Source organism: Paroedura picta, chromosome 4 (genome assembly GCF_049243985.1).
Source record: "Paroedura picta isolate Pp20150507F chromosome 4, Ppicta_v3.0, whole genome shotgun sequence".
NCBI lineage: Eukaryota > Metazoa > Chordata > Lepidosauria > Squamata > Gekkonidae > Paroedura > Paroedura picta.
The window spans coordinates 131,221,025-131,240,587 of NC_135372.1; the positions used below are offsets into that span (position 1 = coordinate 131,221,025).

The 19,563-nt window shown below is 45.7% G+C and overlaps 1 protein-coding gene across 2 annotated transcripts in view; it reads right to left on the reverse strand.

Moving 5' to 3' along the window:
- Nucleotides 1–10,339: 10,339 nt before the first annotated feature.
- Nucleotides 10,340–19,563, reverse strand: part of CBLN4 (cerebellin 4 precursor) — a 30,445-nt gene continuing 21,221 nt past the window's right edge. The window contains exons 3-4 of one of the 2 annotated variants that reach the window (XM_077335659.1): nucleotides 11,722–11,857; nucleotides 10,340–11,631 (exon numbers count right to left, since the gene is read on the reverse strand). In XM_077335659.1, coding sequence (XP_077191774.1) covers nucleotides 11,600–11,631; nucleotides 11,722–11,857 — 168 coding nt within the window. In that variant the 3' untranslated portion in view covers nucleotides 10,340–11,599. Of the gene's footprint in view, nucleotides 11,858–19,563 lie in introns of both variants that reach the window. The other variant, XM_077335658.1, reaches the window with a different exon arrangement.

The following is a 19,563-nucleotide window of genomic DNA, read 5'->3' on the forward strand; positions in this document are numbered from 1 at the left end:
CTCCACGGGATCCTTTTCCCTCTCTCCCCTGCTGTTCAAGAGACGAGCAGCGGCTGCCCCTAAACTCATCCCCTCTGTGCTTGCTTGCCCAGCGACAAGAAGCCAGAAAACCAAGCCCCGTCCCCTTTAAGATCTTGGAAATTAATAGGAAGAAATGGCATCCAGATTCAATTTGACTAGCCTGATTGCCCGTAAGGAACGAGCAGACAGATTGACACTCTGGGTGACCAAGAAGGGCGGCCAGAACCCCTGGCGCCCAGGAGCTTTCAAAAGCTCTAACCCCCTGGAAACCCTTACCGAGGCTTTCCAAGAATGGTGTAACACCAGGAAGCTCGGGGGTGGCAGTAAGGACTCTTATGCCACTTGGGGTATGTTTGTTGCCCTTCAGGACAGTGTAGCCCAGATTGCTGAGCTGCAACATGCCCTAGAGGAGAAGGATGCCCTACTGAAGGAGCAGGAAGCTCAACTGACTGACCGTCTCGAACAACGGGAGGCCCAGTTAGCTGATCTCCTAGAACAGCGTGAGGCTCATATCATCCACCTCTCCGACGAGATGGAGGACATGAGAACTGAGCGCTTGAGTGCACGGGTGGAGAAGGCTCATCAGCTTCAGACCATCCAGGAACTAGAAAGTCAGCTCCAAGCCACAAGGCAGAGAGCTGAGGTAGCAGAGGCTCGCATTCTCGAGCTAGAAGCAGAGCAAGTTAAGATCAAGGGAGCTGCACAGTTCCTAGTGGAGAACAATGTGGCCAAGCATGCTCAAGTAAGCCATGAGGCATGCCATAGAAAAATGCAGCAACTTGAAAAGCAGTTAGAGCTCCAAAGGGCTCTAGTTGCCACAATTCATACAGAGACTCTTCCCCTTCTACCTTCTGAGCCTCTGCCAGAAGAAATAACCCCCAAAATGTTCATAGAACCCCAAGGGGAAAATTCAGCTCCCTTCCACCCAGTTCTAGTTACAACCCCTGCAGATAGAACTGAGAGGCAGGAAATCCAGAAACTGCTCCCCATTGCAGGCCAGCTTAGAGAATCAGGTTCTCTTGAATTTCCCACTAACCAGGACTCCAAAAATTTAAACATTCAGGCAAACAGTGGTCTCCACTCTCAGTACAGGATCAAGAGGGAGAACCGCTTTAATCAGAATCACCCCAATTCTAATAGGAATAGAGACAATCGCTCCCTGCAGCCACCTAATGGCTGGAGCAAACAAAAGCCAGGAGAAAGGAGTAAGCCACAAAATGGTTTCCCTTCAAATAATTTCCCCCCAAATACTCTCAAACCTAAATACTTCCAGAATAGAAATTCTGCCCATCAGCAGCGCAATAAAAGAATCAGTAACAGGATTTTTCTGTGGCGGGAACTTAGAAATGCTGGAGCAGACATGTCCCAGTATCATGACCAACCCACATCTGTACTCATGTGTGGTTTTGTAAAGGCCATTAGAGAGAAAAGGAACAGAGACATACTTAGATGTGAGCTACAGAAAACTAGCCCCATAGAAATTTCTTCTCAATCCCCTAAGGACTGGCAGAAGGAAATAGAGAAATTTAAAACTCTTACCCAGAAACAAGATTTAGAAATTAAGGATCTTAATGAGAAAAACAAGGAATTCCAGGGTGAACTTTTAAATGTAAAAACCCATTTGCAAAATGTACTGGATTTCCAAAGCCACACAGATAATAAATTGAAAAGAAAATACAGCAGATCCAGCAACCCAGCTTCATCTCTTGTCTTTAAAGACGAGAAAATATTCTCAGTTCCCCCATCACAGAGTCAGGAAGTAAATCTTGCCTCTGAACCTGTACAGAGTTCCAAAATCCAAGTTCACAATAATGGTTCAACATGTGTGCTTCCATTTTTACTTTTAAACCTCCAAATTTTAAATTTGGCTGCAATTAGTAGAGCCTCCAGCTATAGTTGCAGTCACACTGAAACAGCCACTATTTTGCAATCTTAAAACAGACTCTCTTTGTCTAACTGCCTTCCTAGGCACTCAACCCCATGACTCATGCCTTGCTCTCTCCCCCATCCAGGCAACTAATCCACATAACAAAGGAACTTTATTCTTTCTTCCCAAATCAGTAAGGGAAGAAGTTTTGTTTCTTTAAAGACTGACCCCTACCTCAGAGAGAATCTAAGGGGGGAGAGTACAGTAAAATAGTTCTGTTCTAAAATATGTTTTGTTTTAGTTTTATTTTAAGACAATTTTGGCTGCTTTTAGTATTTGTTTTGCTTTTGTTTTGAATATGTTTAGAAAGCTTCATACAGACCTTTCATTTGGGTACTCAAGGCTTCCACTCAGCCTGACTCCTATGAAAAGGCACTCTGTGTATGTACAGAGGAATAGCCTTTCCTCCTTAAAAACACAATTCTTTTGACACACTATTGTGTAATGGGACTCTTCATGTTCTCCTCATTCATTCCTTCCCACTCCTATCCTCAGCAGTACTCCAATAGATGTATCTTTTTAAAGAAGCAATTGGCATCCAATCAGCCTGGCCTACAAGCAGGCAGATCTCAATCTGAAAAACAAGTTTCTATACCTCAACCTTTAAATTTTCTTTGAAGTTATTGGTTTTATTCATTTTTATAAGAAACCTTTGCTTTTAGAAAGGTGCTTATGTGCTCTAACTTTTTAGATTGTTTAGGTCAATCCACAATATTTTGCAAATTCTTTTGCCATGTTTTTGAGTCCTCTTTTAATTAGGAGTCCTCTCTTGTGCTCTTTATAGCAAGATCTTTATAGATCACAATCCAAGTTTTGGTTTTTGAAGCTTTCCTTTTGTGTTTTGATTTATCTTATGTTCCTTATAGAGAAAAATCTGTAGTATACTTTTAACCTATTGCATATCAGAGCATCTATTTCTTTTTGTGCTTATTAACTAGGAAGCAATTGACCAGATTCTATCTAGCAATTCTCCTTTTTTCCCCTCATATATATGTGTGTGTGTTTGAGCTGCTAATCTATTCATTCATAGACCATTTGCAACATGTTTGCAGGAACCTTTAACTTTGGCTCTTTGATTCTTTTTCTGAATGCTTCTTTTTACACAACAGTGCAGAAGGCCAGTAGACCTAGCCTCCAAAAGCTACCTGCTTACAGGACTTGAAGGACTTTCTCTCCTCTTGTGTATTTCTACAAAGCATCTTGCTTTAGTCACCCATAGTAATCTATCAGTTTTCTCTCAAATTCCCAAACTCACCAGAAGGTTGGCAACCTCCTTCTCTTGTTTTATGATTGCACTCTAATCTCCCTCTCCCTCCCTGGAGATGGCATCCAGCTCCTCTTAAATTCTATTTTCAGTCTCTGTAAGTTCATGGTGGGCACCCACCACAGTAGATCTTTTTGACAGTCACTTATGGGGCACCCCTCTGCTCCAATCTTTCATTTTGAGTTCATTGTCTTCAAAGCTCTAAATGTTTGAGTATTTTCCCTAATCTGTATATCCATCAGGCTGTGTGCCTACTTGAGCCCAGCCTCAACAGACTTTGCAGCCTCTCTCTTTGCAGCTGCACACACTTCTCCATTGAACTTTTGTCAATCTTTGTCCTTCTCTCAATTGGGTGTCTCCCCCTTGAGCTCTTCAGCTCCACTGTGCTGTTGATGCCCTGGGCCACTCAAACATTCTTGCAACCCACGTCTGCCAAGTCTGCCCTAAGGAGGCTCCAGGCTTGTGCATCACAACCAATTCCTGATGGTCCTGCCTGCATGCTGTTCCTGCTCGCCAACCTCCAGACCTGACCTGGCCAAGATGACAGCGATCCTCTGCCTGCGTTTGCTATGGATGTGTCCTGTGGTCATGACCTGCTGTTCTGCACTTTCTGCCCCAGCCCACCTGCTGGTGAACTACTGATGCTTGCTGTTTACCCCAGCTCCTGCTCTATGAAGCCTCACTGCCCAGCCTGCCTGCTGTTTCTTCTATGTGCAATCTCTGACCCTGCATACCCTCTGATGCCTTGGATTAGTGCCTTCACTGCCTCTTCCCCTGCCATTTCAGTCACAAGGGGGGGAAGAAGATCAACTTGCAAGCTAACCCGGACCTGCACACATATCCAGCTATTTGCTTGTTGCCACAACCTCTTGCCAGTGGCTCTTTCATAAAATGGATCCTCACCAAAGTTGCTTTTTACCCACATGGAGGAACCTCCTTTACCATTCTATATGTTTGCAAACATCATCCAGCAATATCTTACAACAGCAACAATATATATATATGCATATATATATCAACATCTTCAACTGCTGAACCAGTTGCTCATCCTCATCAATCCTCATGTTCAACTATCTCCAGCTTCACTCCCACCTTTACCAATGGGACAAGGGGGGGGGGAGGAAGTTTTTCAAACTGTATTGTCTGTATTCCAAATTGTATTGTGCCCTGTATTTCAACTCACTGCCTATTGCATTGTGCCTGTATCAGTTTTAAATAGTTTGCTAGTTTATGTATATAAGTTTTGCTAAATTGCTTAGCTTTATCTTGTTCTTATTGCATTGCTTAGTAGAAGCCATTGCTTAGTGCATTGTCTAACTTTTTAGTTTCTACCACTTTCTGCCTGCTTCATAGTAATTGCTTGATATTCATTGCCAGCATTTTTAGGATTGCCTAGTGCTCGCATTCTAAAATATTGCTCAGGTACTGCCCACAGTTTCCTGCCTGCATAGAATTTGGTTTTCACTGCATTTGCTTTTTGTCTATTGTTTGCTAGATTGCCTTGCTCAACTTATTAGTTTGCATTGGTTCATTGCTTTATTCATATGGTGGAGACCTCACGCTTAGCTAGTTCATAGTTCATGTATGTTACATTTAGTTTTGAGTGGTTGTGGTAAAGAGGAACAGCAACTTCACAGCTTTCCTTAAGTCACCCAAACCCCTCCTAAATGTGTTTTGTTTTTAATTTGGCTTAAGTTTTTGTAGTGGCAGAAGATGGCCCCACTTTTCTCTCTGAATTTCTAGTCTGAATTTCAATCTTTGCCGCCACTAACACAGTATATTGGTCTGTAGTGAATAAATTGGACATATAATTCACTACAGAAGGGGGGGAATGTTACGCATGGCAGGATCCCTGCCTTATGCCTTGGCACACTGTCTTCTATAACCAATGGCACCCCACAATAGTCTAGGCTTAAGCTAAAGCCATGACACTGCTAGGGTCAGCCAAGCCAGGCCAGACTCCATCTTAGAAATCTTGCTCTCTGCCTCAGGTTTGGAAATCCAGGTGCCTCCATGCCCTACTCTCGACCCCCCCCCCATTGTATTTCTAAGTGAGTGGACTGGCTTCCTCCTGTTTGCCTAAGGGCTCCTAGGAAAATCCTTTGTCTTGCAACATTTTTCACACTTGGCCCCTCTGCCAGGGGATATTTCCCCCACATCCTGCCAGCTAGACCTGATGGCTCTCTTCCTCAGAGCCATTAATACCTTTATCCAAATCCATTTACGGCCATCACCCCCCCCCCACTTGGCCAGGTATTGTCCTAATCTCCGGGGACCCTGGAAACTTCCAGCACATGCTTACCTGAGCCTTGTCACATAGCCCCCTTCCCAAAATCCTATAAAAACTGTGGCTTCACACAGCCACTCTGAGTGTCTTCCAACCCGGGACCTCCCACGCTGGTTCGTGCTCCTTCCTCTGACCCACCACTCCTCGGACAGGTAACTATCAAGCCTTCCACTCTTCCTCCCCCTTCTCTATATGACTGCTTGTATGTGTGTGTTAGCTATTTGTGTGTACTTTTGTTATTTTCCTTTCAATAAAAGCTTATATTAACATTTTACCATTTAAATCTGTGTTTGCCTTGAGTTCCTACAGGTGGAATAACCCTCGTATACAAAGGTAACGATCCAATAACGCTAAGTTACCCCCCTCTCGCAGCATTTGAGCTAATATTCCCCACAAGCTCAAAGATACGTGTTTTAGGACACGTGTCCAGCAATTTGGGTAACAGTCCGCACTCCTAACCTACCCCCTCCCCCAAATTCTTTTCCTCTGCTTTATAACTTCTTATTTTTTTCTTGTTTAAATTTCCTTTTGGGTTATGATGTTCCATAAAACTGTTTTTTTTTTGTAGCCATTAAAAATTACTATCTCTCATTCAATTATGTCTTGCCATCCTATTTTAATTAACATATATCCTTTTAGAACTTGGCGATAACATCTGATGGGATGTAATTATAAATGTGTCATTATATTTCTTTTTTCGCAAGACGTAAATCATTTAAAAACCAACCCTGCGTCTTACCCGTCCAGTCGACTGACTCCCAGCTCTGGAAAGGAATCTGAATATATTCTTACTCAGGAGATATACAACGATAAGGCCAAGTGAATAAGAAGAGAAGAAGTTTTTCATGCCCTGCTTTACATTACCTGAAGGAGTCTCAAAGTGGCTTCCAATCGCCTCCTCTTCTTCTCCCCACAACAGACACCATTTGAGGTAGTTGGGCCTGAGAGAGCTCTAAGAGAACTGCTCTGCAAGAGCAGCTCTGTGACTAGCCCAAGGCCACCCAGCTGGCTGCATATGGAGGATTAGTGCATCAAACCTGATTCTTCTGATTGTAAACCATGGCTCGTTAATCTCTACACCACGCTGGCACTCTAATTGTATTAGTCAAGCTGGACCAAGATGGTGTTTCTTTTAAAAGTGGTAATCAGTATGGAGAATATTCAGTCCAGTTGAAGTGAAATATGTAGATTTAAGACTCTGAAAACACACGAGGGATGGTTCAGAGCTTCTGCTGGTTCTGCAGGTGTGAGCTTGGTATCCTCCCAGCCTCAACATTTGCATGAATATTTTTTCAGAATATTAATATACCTGCTTTCTTCCTGATCATCTCAAGTCCAGTTGCATCATCAAGACTAACAAGGCTATTCTGGCATAACACAAAGCTGATTTCATCCCTTAACATTTAGGGAGGTGAACACTGACTGCTAAGTAGGTTTGTGAATCCCCAAATGGGGCCTGGAGATCTCGAATAATGACAACTATTCTCCAAACAACAGAGAGATTGGCTCTCCTGCTTTGAAGGAAAAGAGGTTGGTTTTATACCCTGCTTTTCACTGCCTGAAGGAGGCTCAAAGCGGCTCACAATCACCTTCCCATCCTCTCCCCACAACAGACACCCTGTGAGGGAGGTGAGGCTGAGAGAGCCCTGATATTACTGAAGAAGAAGAAGAGTTGGTTCTTATATGCCGCTTTTCTCTACCTGAAGGAGTCTCAAAGTGGCTTACATTTGCCTTCCCTTTCCTCTCCCCATATCAGACACCCTGTGAGGGAGGTGAGGCTAAGAGAGCCCTGATATTACAGGTCTATGAGGGCAGTGACTAGTTCAAGGTCACACAGCAGTCTGCATGTGGGGGAGCAGGGAATCAAACCCAGCTTGCCAGATTAGAAGATGCTGGTCTTAACTATGATACCATGCTGGCTCCTGTGGAGCATGGGCTTTATGACATTGTACCATGCGGTGGCCTCTCACTTTTCCAGACTCAATCCTCCACCGCAGTGGTCCCCAACCTTTTTTCGGCTGGGGACCGGCAGGGCAACTGCCCCACCCGTGCAGCGCGCATGTGTGCTCGCGCCCGCGCAGCGCGCATGCGCGGCACTTTCGTGCATGCGCGAAAGGGCTGCGCATCCGCGATTTCGGCTGCACAGCGCACGGGCCGCGGACCGCAGGTTGGGGACCACTGCTCCACCGGGACCACCCCCAAATTTCTAGGAATGTCCCGATCCAGAGCTGGCAACCCAACTCCCAAAAGCTGGGAGAAATCCTGTTAGTCTTGAAGATGCCACAGGTCACCTGTTCTCTTCCGCTTTTCTCATGCCAGCCAAGGTCTACTCCTGAGGGCTGGAGGCCTTTGGGGAAAGTATGGGAAGCAAAACAAGGGACTGCATCCAGAGTGGGGAAAGTCTGAAAATGGCAGACCCCCTTTTAGAAGTGAAAATGCCTCTTTCAAGGGCACCTTAAGATCCAGCCCATTGAGACTCGTGACCCAGAGGTGAGTTCCTCCCTTACCGTCCCCTTTATACTGTCCCTTTTTGCTGCTGCAAGATGTCAAAGTATCTACCCCGCATCTACTCTCGGGTAAAGAAAGCACCACGAAGGTTAAAAGGGTGGCTGATGACATGGGCACTGGCAAGTCAGCGCTGCACGCTGCCAGCTTTCTCCCCAAATTAATCACTCAGCAGGAGAGAGGAAAACATGCATCAGATCTGAGCTTAATAGAATTTGCTGCGGCCCCTTCCAGAATCGGCTCATCACTAGACAAATGTCACATTTGCCTTCATCCTAATTGCTGCAATTTAATCCTGTGGCTAGGCGGCTGTCCTGCATCCCTGCACACAATTATCGTCTGCAGCCTGTCAGTTCCTTGGGGGAGGAGTGACGGTCCAAAAGGCACTGTAAAACCATAGGCCCAGTCCTCCAAGAGGCCGTGCAAAGAAAGAACCAATTCCTCTCGGATAAGCCGTTGAAAAATTTCATTCGTAACGCCTGGAGGAAGGTCTAGTCCAGGGGTAGTCAAACTGCGGCCCTCCAGATGTCCATGGACTACAATTCCCAGGAGCCCCCTGCCAGCATTCGCTGGCAGGGGGCTCCTGGGAATTGTAGTCCATGGACATCTGGAGGGCCGCAGTTTGACTACCCCTGGTCTAGTCAGTAGACGCTGGGAACGGCTATACAGCAAGCAGCAACGATCCCAGAAGATGAAACCAGGCTCCCCACACAAAACCACATTCTGGTCTCCCTGATCCAGGACTGGGGCTCAGTGGGAGAGGATCTACTTGACACGCAGAAGGTCCCAGTGAAGAAAGATCTGGAGTGGGTGATATGAATGACCTTCACCTGGGACCCAGGAGAGTTACTGCCAGCCTGCGTAGGCAACACTGTTCTCGATGGGCCAAACTTCAATATGAGCCAGTTTCGTGTGTTCATGTAATTGACATGCAACCTTGCCCCATCATGCTCTTCTTTGGGCAGCAAATATTCATGCGGGGATCTGCTCCCACAGGCACATGCCCCTAGCTGGATTGGGGTCTCAGACTTTGTCATCAGCAATGGTGGTCAAGTGTGCCATCAGATTATTGGGCCGTGCTGTCTTTATTCTCATACATATGGAGATAGGGGTCTGCATTTATGATTCTATCATTTCATAGATAGATAGATAGATAGATAGATAGATAGATAGATAGATGGATGGATGGATGGATGGATGGATGGATGGATGGATGGATGGGTGGGTGGGTGGGTGGGTGGGTGGGTGGGTGGAGGGAAGGAGGAGAGGGAGAGGGAGAGGGAGAGGGAGAGGGAGAGGGAGAGGGAGAGGGAGAGGGAGATGGCTAGAGATGGATGGATGGCTAGAGATGGAAGGAGGGAGAGAGAGAGACAGAGATTAACAGTGCAGGCCTAAGCAACATTACACCATTCTAAGCTCATTCCATGGACTTCGACTGGTGTGATCCCATTCGTTCTTTCTTGTTTGGTCTTCTTTTGTAGGCCTTGCGTGGTCTGGGACCCACATATATGAGGGAACGCCTGTTGCCTTATGCCCTCCCTTATGGCTTAGGCTTAGTACTCACTTGTTGGTTATACCCAGCTCCCAGAAAGTTCATCTGGCCTTGGCCAGGGCCTTTTTGGTCCTGGCCCCAACCTGGTGGAACAAGCCCCAGAAAACCTGAGGGCCCTGCAGGAACTCTCTGTATTTTGCAGGTCCTGCAAGACAGAGCTGTTCCACCAATTAAAATGGGCCCTTCCAGGTTAGATCATCACTGCCAGGTTAGATCATCACTACTAATACTAATACTAATACTAATACTAATACTAATACTAATACTAATACTAATACTAATAATAATAATAATAATAATAATAATAATAATAATAATAATAATAATAATAATAATAATAGGTATACTTGTCACTCATTTATGTATCTACTCCAATTAGCCCTTCCTGGCAATATCCCCCCCCACACACACAAACACAGACACCTTCTCACTACCTATGAGTAATGGTTGAGGGTGTTCTGCTTCATTGTATCTGATGAAGTGTGCATTCACACAAAAGCTTATACCTAGCTTCGTTAGTCTTAAAGTTACCACTGGACTCAGACATTGTGCTTTTAATTCATAGGGTAGCCATAAGTCGTAAGTGACTTGTGAGCATTTAACACACACACAATCTTCTTGATTCCATACTGGTTGCTTTGTAGTCCTGTCCACACAGGACTAGAGCAAACCCAGTTTGCCTCATGCCGCTGTTATACAACCCTCATAAAAACCATTCTGACCTCAAATTAAAACCATCAGATCCTTCCCAGAAGCCCAAAGGCTACAAAAAAAAGGTTACACTAACATATATTAACTTTTATTATGTAACAGCAACGTAATAAATAAATTTATGAATTAATATGGCCTTTACAAAAAGACAGAAAAGATATTGCACCAAATTCAGGTACCGGCTATTTGGACTGAATATTTGCTAAACGGATCAGGTACAACCCAGCCTCAGCAAAGCTCTTTTTGAAGTCCCTCTGATTTCAACAGAAGAGTCAAACACAAGTTGGGAAATCCCTTCTGATGACCTTGACAGGGCTTTTGATGCTTAACTTCGGCTGCCCTATGCCCACGCTATCTATCCTCCTTATATACATTTGTGCAGTTAAGGCAAAACCAGATGACACCTCAAACACAACAGAAGGGCTCGAGAAACCGGCATAATTAAAAAAGAAGGCTCTCGTCTCCAACTAATGAATTTGCTGTGCCTAAGGAATGATTCCCTTCGGTTTTTAATAAAGTGGTTATTATCAAACGTGTTAATTAAAGGTGAAGAGCCAGTGTAAAATTTCCTACGGAGCAAGACTGTTTTGCAGAGGTTTGCCAAAACGATCCCATTTAACCTGGGTAAGCATTTTTTCTTTTTTTAAGCAGGATAATCTCTTCTCATTATTAGAAAATACTTTCCGTAGAATATAAATCCCCCTCCATGTGCAAATAACATCCAACCATGCCTTATTCGCTTTCAGTAGGGTGGTCTTCGTTGAGATTAATTATTTGAAGGAAAACATCTAAGTGGACCATCCAGAACACTGTACAAAGAGAAGCAGGGAAGTCAATTGCTTATCAATAACCATTATCTATTCTTTTGCCAACGGAACAGAATGGGTTTATGTTATTATTTCTTTTTTAGCGCTCGAGAGGAACAAAGGCATGATATAACTAATGTATCAATGAACAGTTCTTTGGCAGTTATGTATTAATCTTGATTGACGGCTGAACTCAAAGGATTCTGAAATCATAGACCTGGCTGCCAGTCTTTTAAAAAAATATAATTGGGAGGGGGACAAGGAAAGAATGCCGCAATTATCCACTTCTCCCACCGATCCAATATGTCCAGTCAAGAAACGCAGAAGGAAATCTTGCAGGTGGATGTACTTTGTAACACGTAGCATAGATAGTCATTGTCCGCTTTCAGTCTTAATCCAAACACAGAAAGAATTTCGGTGACGTCTCAGAGTAGTTCAGGTTGGCCAAGCGCCATCGAGAGAATCCATATTCACCCATGAGAAACCGAGAAAGAAAACATCAATCCAAAGGATGAGGAGATGCTCTTCAAAGAACAGAAGCAATGGACCGATCCACACCTGGATGAATGTCACAGGGAAATTGACCTTACAGGGGGAAGACCAGGAAGCCAGAAAACGTTGAATATTGCCATCCACCAACCAGATTACCTTTCTCCAGTTTCAGGTAAACCTTATCTTCCTTGTCTAGGTAGAGTAGAACTCCGTTTGTGGCGGCTTCACGAGTGACGTCTTTGTCCCCGGCAAATGCGGAAATGACCGGCTTCCCGTTTAGCATCAAGTTCACCTACAAGAAGAAAAGCACTGAACAAACTCAGGTTACCAGTGACCCGTCTGGCTTTAATGAATTCTATGCAAAGGACCGTTAGAGCTCACACGTAGCCTGGGGACCAGGCTTGTAGCCAGAAAATGTTCATGAGTACAGTGGTGGTGAGCACATAATTTGTTTGCTTTAATAAATGAATGAGCTACGATGTAGAGCAAATCTCTCAACGGGATCATGCTGCAAAGAAGGTTAAATGAGAACCCCCTTTCCTTAACACCAAAGGCCCCCTTCTTTTATTGACACAGGATGAACAGAGGCTTGCAAAGGCATGGAGATCCCCACCTCTGTATTGTTACTGCTTCTGTTGCTTAGGGTTGCAGTGTGCCAAATGGGAATTCCCCTTCCATGCACACACCCAGGGTAGTCCCAAAAAAGGATCTGTTTCTTCCTCTGAGCATGAAATGAGGCTTTGCTGACCCAGATGACAGAAGAAAATGAGGTTTTGGGATGGACCGTCCCTTTGATCTCCCACTGAAATCCACTTCCCCTCCTGCAAGCCTGCTCTGGTTTAGGTCCACATAACCTTGCTCTGGTTTAGAGCACATAACTTGCTAGAAGGCCATAGAGAAAGTTATGGGCACTCAAGCTGGACTGCACTAGAGTTCCCAACCTCCAGGTGGTGCCTGAACATCGCCTAGAATGACAAGTGATTGCCAGCCTAGACAGATCTCTTTCCCCTTGAGCAAATAACTATTTCCATGGTGTAAACTTACTGGTAGCCCCTGACCCCAAATACATCTGACCGGCCTCACACAGACCTGGTGGAATGAGCTGCCACCTGAGACTAGGGTCTACAAGGTGACACTCTTCCACCAGGCCTATGATTGAGGCTAAGGCGACCTCCTGAGAGGACCTCCCTGGTGCTTGCAGCTCTCCAACACTCCATTTTCACCCGTGATGCTGAGGGTCCCACCATATCCAATAGGCAAGGAAAGAAAGGATGGCAGAAGTGGGGAGAGTAAATACACAGATTGAACTAGCCAATATTCGCTGCCAGGTAGAGAATTTGGTTATTTAAGCGACTTAGTGTATACCGATGTATTTTAGTGTAATTTAGTGTATACCGATGTATTTGTGACATGTAGTGCCTCAAGCCCTATGGGAGACAGGCGGTTTAAAATGATGATGATGATGATGATGATGATGATGATGATGATGATGATGATGATGATGATGATGATGGTATAATCCCTGATTCATATCCCTCTCCCACTTTCCCCAGCCTCCATTCCCCAGATCTCTGGGAATTTCCCAGCAAGGGAAATTGACCTTACAGGCACTTTCCCTTCACAGTTTCAGCCAGCCGGACATGTAGGGGAAGGGCGGCTTTTCTCCTTCATGCAGTGGGGCCTATAAACCAACGTGGTCTTTCCAAAATAGCACTGCTATTTATTAGTTCAGGGATCCCCAACTAGGGTTTGTGGATGCCCCAGGATGTGCAGGAGCCCCAGTGGGAGTCCGGAGCGCTTCCCTTCCTACCTTAATGGACTCAGCCACAAGCGATGGAAGCAGACACTTCCATAGCTCCCCCCTCCCCCCCAAGCATAAGTGAGTCCTCTCGTGGTTTCTGCACCTGAGAGGGGGCAGAGCTTGTATGCGAACTCCCAGCTCAAACCACCTCCTGTCTCTTCTCCCTTCAGTCCTCCTCGAGCCTGCCTGTTAACACAGGAAGGTGATGTCACTTCCGGTGGTGTGTCACTTCTGAGGGTGGGGCAGGGAGGCGTGGCCAGCTGACATCACTTCCGGGGCTCTTTGAAGCCTGAAGAATTATTTCAGGGGCTCCTCCAGGGCCAACAGGTTGAAAAAGCCTGAACTAACTAGTTTGCACATGGAAGAAGAGATAATACAAAAGGTATTGGGGATGACAGGGCTACGTGGGGCTTGGGCTAGTGATAAAAGGATGTCTTCAGTTCTGCCAGTGGATTGCCTCTGCCCCGGATCCTGCTTCCCCTGCCTTCCCATTCAACACTGATCCCTCACAGCATTGATTTTCAAAGACTTTTTTCCTGTCTTTTTAAAACCATTGCTCATACCCATGAGTTCCTGTGTACTACGGTTGAATGACACTGCAAAGGGGGGAGGCTGTGTCATCATCTCAGGTTCAAGCCCAGTTGAGAGGATCAGGCAGTGGATGGTATGACAGGCCCCTACAGGAGACAGAGTAGTTCAGCAGTGGAATAGGCTGCCTAAGGAGGTGGTGAGCTCCCCCTCACTGGAAGTCTTCAAGCAAAGGTTGGATACGCACTTTTCTTGGATGCTTTAGGATGCTTAGGGCTGATCCTGCGTTGAGCAGGGGGTTGGACTAGATGGCCTGTATGGCCCCTTCCAACTCTATGATTCTATGATTCTATGATTCTATGAGACCTTAAAGAGCTGTTGCCAGCCCAAGTTGATAATCCCATTCCTAACCTCAGTCTCAAGGTTGACTCAGCCTTCCATCCTTCCGAGGTCGGTAAAATGAGTACCCAGCTTGCTGGGGGGTAAACGGTAATGACTGGGGAAGGCACTGGCAAACCACCCCATATTGAGTCTGCCATGAAAACGCTAGAGGGCGTCACCCCAAGGGGCAGACATGACTCGGTGCTTGCACAGGGGATACATTTACCTTTACCTTTAACCTCAGTCTGCCACAGCCCTTTCAACTACCTTATCCAGGAACGCCAAGTGCGAAACCTGGTGGTAGGTGGCTGGGTCCCGTGGGTCCAGTGATGGTTTCTTGAGGAGAGGGCAAACCACTGCCCCTTTTAGAAGCTCAGTAGACAGGGAGAGGTGGATAACGTCCCTGAGCTAACTTCCTATCTGCTGGCCACCTCCTTTGAGGAGCCAAGATGGGCAGGGATCCAGGGGGCAAGTGGTAGCCCTGACCGACCCCACCAACTTGTCCACTTCGGGTAAATAGAGCCACCTGAAGCCATCAAACGTCACCTCCAAAGGCAGCCAATAAGCCTCCAGTTAATTTACTGTATCAATCGTGGTGGGAAGGTCCCAGCGGAATGACAAAACTTTATCTGAAAAATAGCTCGCTAATGCCTCACAGCCAAGATCCAATTGACTAATATTTTGGTGCCTTATTTGAAAGTGATAAGAGAGCGAACTACCCTAAATCATTGAGCTGGGTGAGAGCTTGCAGATACAATTTCCACAGCAAAAAAAAAATCACATCTTGCCACTTTCACTGGCATCTAACGTTGTTGTTGTTAGGTGCGAAGTCGTGTCTGACCCATCGCGACCCCATGGACAATGATCCTCCAGGCCTTCCTGTCCTCTACCATTCCCCGGAGTCCATTTAAGTTTGCACCGACTGCTTCAGTGACTCCATCCAGCCACCTCATTCTCTGTCGTCCCCTTCTTCTTTTGCCCTCGATCGCTCCCAGCATTAGGCTCTTCTCCAGGGAGTCCTTCCTTCTCATGAGGTGGCCAAAGTATTTGAGTTTCATCTTCAGGATCTGGCCTTCTAAAGAGCAGTCAGGGCTGATCTCCTCTAGGACTGACCGGTTTGTTCGCCTCGCAGTCCAAGGGACTCGCAAGAGTCTTCTCCAGCACCAGAGTTCAAAAGCCTCATGCCCTCATAAACATGTGATAAGATGTTCTTGCTGCCTTGTCTTATGCTACACTCGATCAAGTCATCGCACTTCCCTCTTCTTCTCTCAAAGCACCCCAGTATACGAGGGGGCCCGTTTGAGGCGAGGGTGGAGAGGACGTCTGGGGGCAATCTCATCTATAGTGGCCACTAAGCAGGACTGCCAGTCCTCCACTAGGGCTGTCAACAAGACACCAGGAGGCATTGGGTCCCGCAGAACATTCCGGAAACCAAGTGGATCCATATGTCCCCATGCGTGGGCAAAAATTACCCAAACCTTAACTGCACAGGAGCCATTGTGACACACTTCTGTCTGGTTTTTGGGTTGAGGCAGGTTGCCCCAACCTTCTCGGTACTAAATGGAGGAAGATTTGATCCACTCCCCCTCCCCATCAACCCCAGCTATCTGCTCCCACATGGCAGCCATGGCAGTGAGGCTCCGCCGTGCTGCCATTTTAAGAATGTGGGGCATTTCTTTTTTCTTTCCAGGATGCTGTACTCAGGTGCAAGTGGGGAGAAGCCAAGCCAGGCCAGGCAGTTCTTCCACAGACACATGGCCCCAACCCAACATAAATCCACAAGAGGCCTACAACAAAGAAAAGGATGCGGATTTATCCACGTTCCCTCGCCACGGGCCAACGAAGCACCTGAATCACTCCAGGACTGGGACCATCCCAGACCAGCGCTGAGGTTGTGTGGCAGATTTGTCCCAATCTGCAACGAGAGATGAATTAGGCCAAATCCCTCATGGGGTAAAGATCCCAGGGAGATTTTGTGGCAGCGAAGGGATTTGGATCTGAATCTCCCCAGTCACCGTTCAACACCACCTCTGTGCTCCCCTGATCTAACACTAACCACACAGATACCTTGCCCTGGTGGGGCAGAGGATTTGTGAGGCAACCAGGCCAGCCCGCATTTCCCATTGGGGTAAAGGAGCTCTGGCCCAGTTCCCTTGACACCCTGCCCCATTTTACCTCCTCCTTCCCTCAGTGCCCACTTTCTTTGTGAAGGGGTTGGTAACTAGGGTTGCGTGCTCCAGCGCACTTTGGCCGCTTTGGTGAGCACCAAAGCCCAAGGCAACCAGCACTGTGGCACAGAGAGGAGGGGAGGGGAGCGGAGGGGGGAGGGGAGGGGAGGGGACAGCAGGACTCCAGCTGGCATGCCACTGCCAGTGCCACCCCTCCTCTCTGTGCTGCAGCACTGGCCACATCGGGCTTTGGTGCTCACTGAAGCAGCAGATGCATGCCAGAGCATGCAACCCTATCATCATAACAGTTTACAAAGCCTTGCCTAAGAAGGATGCCAATATGAGGCTCCTTTGCAGCCTCTTTTGCTGGCTGGACACATTCTCCAAACAGCTACCCTCTCCTGTTCACTTTTTTTGTAGCACTAATGAAGACATCCCCCTGGCGCACTGCAAGCGTTCTGTGGCACATGCAGAGATCTAAGTGCATGGCAAGTGCAGGCAGACTTGTGAAAGCCAGCCCCAAATCAGTCAGCACTCTTTTTTTCTTGTTTTAAGAATTCGGTTTGTTTCCTGTGGCCCTGGGGTTTCGCTTCCCCCACAGCTAGATGAGGATCACTTCTCCACCCATGGCTCCTGTCCACAAATACCAGTCTCCAGGTGGGACCTGGGAAATAGGTTTCTGTGGCAGGGTAGGGATTTGCGCTTGAAATTCTTTCTGTTACATCACACTGGTTTCTGTGGGGTGGCAAGCAATTAGGATTTGGGCAATTCACGCATGCCAAGTTGTAGCCAGTCACCAAGTGTCTGCTGTCAGACCTGGCCCCGATGAATCTTCCTTCAAAAGCTGAAACAGTCCTGGATAGGGCCCTGCTCTCTCTCCCAGCCTTTTAGCAAGCCTTCAGTTGGCTATAATGAAACCAAGAAAGAGAGTGAAACCAAAGCTTCAGTTTGCAATACTGTTGTAGTTGCCTAGCAATGGTTACTGAGGTCATTTGTTTCTTAAAGCTGCAGGTGTTGCTTTTATTAATGGGTGGAAGGGTTAACTTTCTGATGCATATATTTTGTAGATTTCATATTTTTCTGCAGACCTGGACTTTGTGTAGTTTGTAGCAATATCTGTCTTATCTGTTCATGGCTCTAGCCTCGTAATTTAAATATCCACATATTTAGCCACATTGAGAACATACAAATGTTACATATGTGTGTGTGGGGGGGGGATTACCATGAAAATATTAAAAATCTAAAAACCAAGTTTGATTGAATGAGTCTAGCACTAAGATAGATTCAAGCAGGTAGCCATGCTGGTCTGAAGCAACAGAACAAATTTAGAGTCCCGGGGCACCTTTAAGACCCGACAAAGTTTTATGCAAGGTATGAGCTTTCATGTGCACATATTGTATCTGAGGAAGTGTATGTGCCCACGAAAGCTCATACCTTGCATAAAACTTTGTTCATCTTAAGGTGCCCTTGCCTCATACTAAAAAAAAGATTATGAGTGAATTAGAAAGTGAATGGATTAATGAAAGCCAATATAATGTATTCAACAGAGAGACAAGAGTCTTGCTGGCATAATATTTGTTTCTGAGTCACAAAAGGGTATGAGGATAGTGTTCAGTGCTTGAGAAATTTTAAAGTAAGCTGTCTCCCAAAATGACAGCCAGAAGGAATGCCAAGGGAAAATCCCAAATCATGTCAGTACCTTTTATTAGGACCAACCTAAATAACAGGTGGCAGCTTGCAAGCTTTGAGTTCTCCAAGACTCTTAATTAATTAATTAGTTATCTGTTTATTTATGCATTACATTGCAATGGATGGTTTGTCAGATGAAGAGTTCTGGAGAACTCAGAAACTTACATATTGCTTTGTGTCATTTTGAAAGGCCCTAATAAAGGCAACTGACGTGGCTTTCATTTTTGGATTTCGTTGCGGTATAAGGCAACCCCTGTGAACTTAGCTACTGAAATATTACAGAAAGAAGCCCCAGGCCCCAAACTCACAGAATACTAAAGATATGATATTAATACCCTGAACCCAAAACCCAGTTGAGATCCTTGTGATACAGGAGAGAAATCTGGCAGAGTAGATGTTCTAATAAGCTGATAACTTCAGTTACAGTTAACTTGGCTGGCTAAATGAACATTTAGGTGCATTAATAGGCTTAGGAACGTTAAACTCTACCTTGGACAGCGCCCAAGATTTCTCAATGTAACCGATTCTTGTGCTTTCAGAACATTGACTCATGGGGTGAGTAACAAAGGAGGTGATTCTCAGCTTAATCCTGTGGGGTTCCCAGGATCCCAAACCAGATGCAAGCTCAGTTAAGCGCCTTACAAACTGTGATCACAGCCCTACTACCAAGTTCAGTGCATTAGGTGAGTGGAAAATCGGCCAGAAATTCCAGCTGAGTCATATTCCATTTCAAAAGGGGACTTCCACCCCCTTGAAAATGAAAAGAGTAGAAAGAAGAAAATGAAAAAAGGTATATTTAGGAGGGCAAAATCCCTTTAGGGAAGTTGGAAGTAATTTGAAAAAACAAAACAGAAGTTCAAACAAATTGTATGCCACATATTTGAAATGGCACAAAAGGTTCCAAAGAGACACCAGCGTGATGAGCTAGAAACGAAAGCTGTAACTGCTTACTTAGAAAAGTGGAAGTCTCTGCTTGGTGGTACAAATGAAAAACAGAAATCTCTGGCAAGCCAAGAAGGAATTGGGAAAGCAACTGGCTAAAGAGAGTGGAACTAACAAGGCAATCCACTGCCCAGTGACTCTGATCTAAGGCTACTGGTGTGGATGACATTAAAATGAAGAAACTCAGGAAAGGACTGTGCACAAAATGATTATAAATACGTTTGTGTGTGTGTGTGTGTGTGTGTGTGTGTGGTATATATTGTTTTAATTATACTATTGTTTTGTCTGGTATCAACCACTATGATATTTCTGGCATTGTAATGGCCTTTGGCTGGAAATTGTAAAATCTCTTGTATCTACAGTGAAATGGATCAGAAGCAGGAAATTGGCCAGATGGGGGCAATAGAGAGAAGAAAAATGGCAATAAAGGAGAAGATGTACACAGAGAAATGGCAGAAGAGTGTAGTATGGTGTTTAGAGTTTTGCACT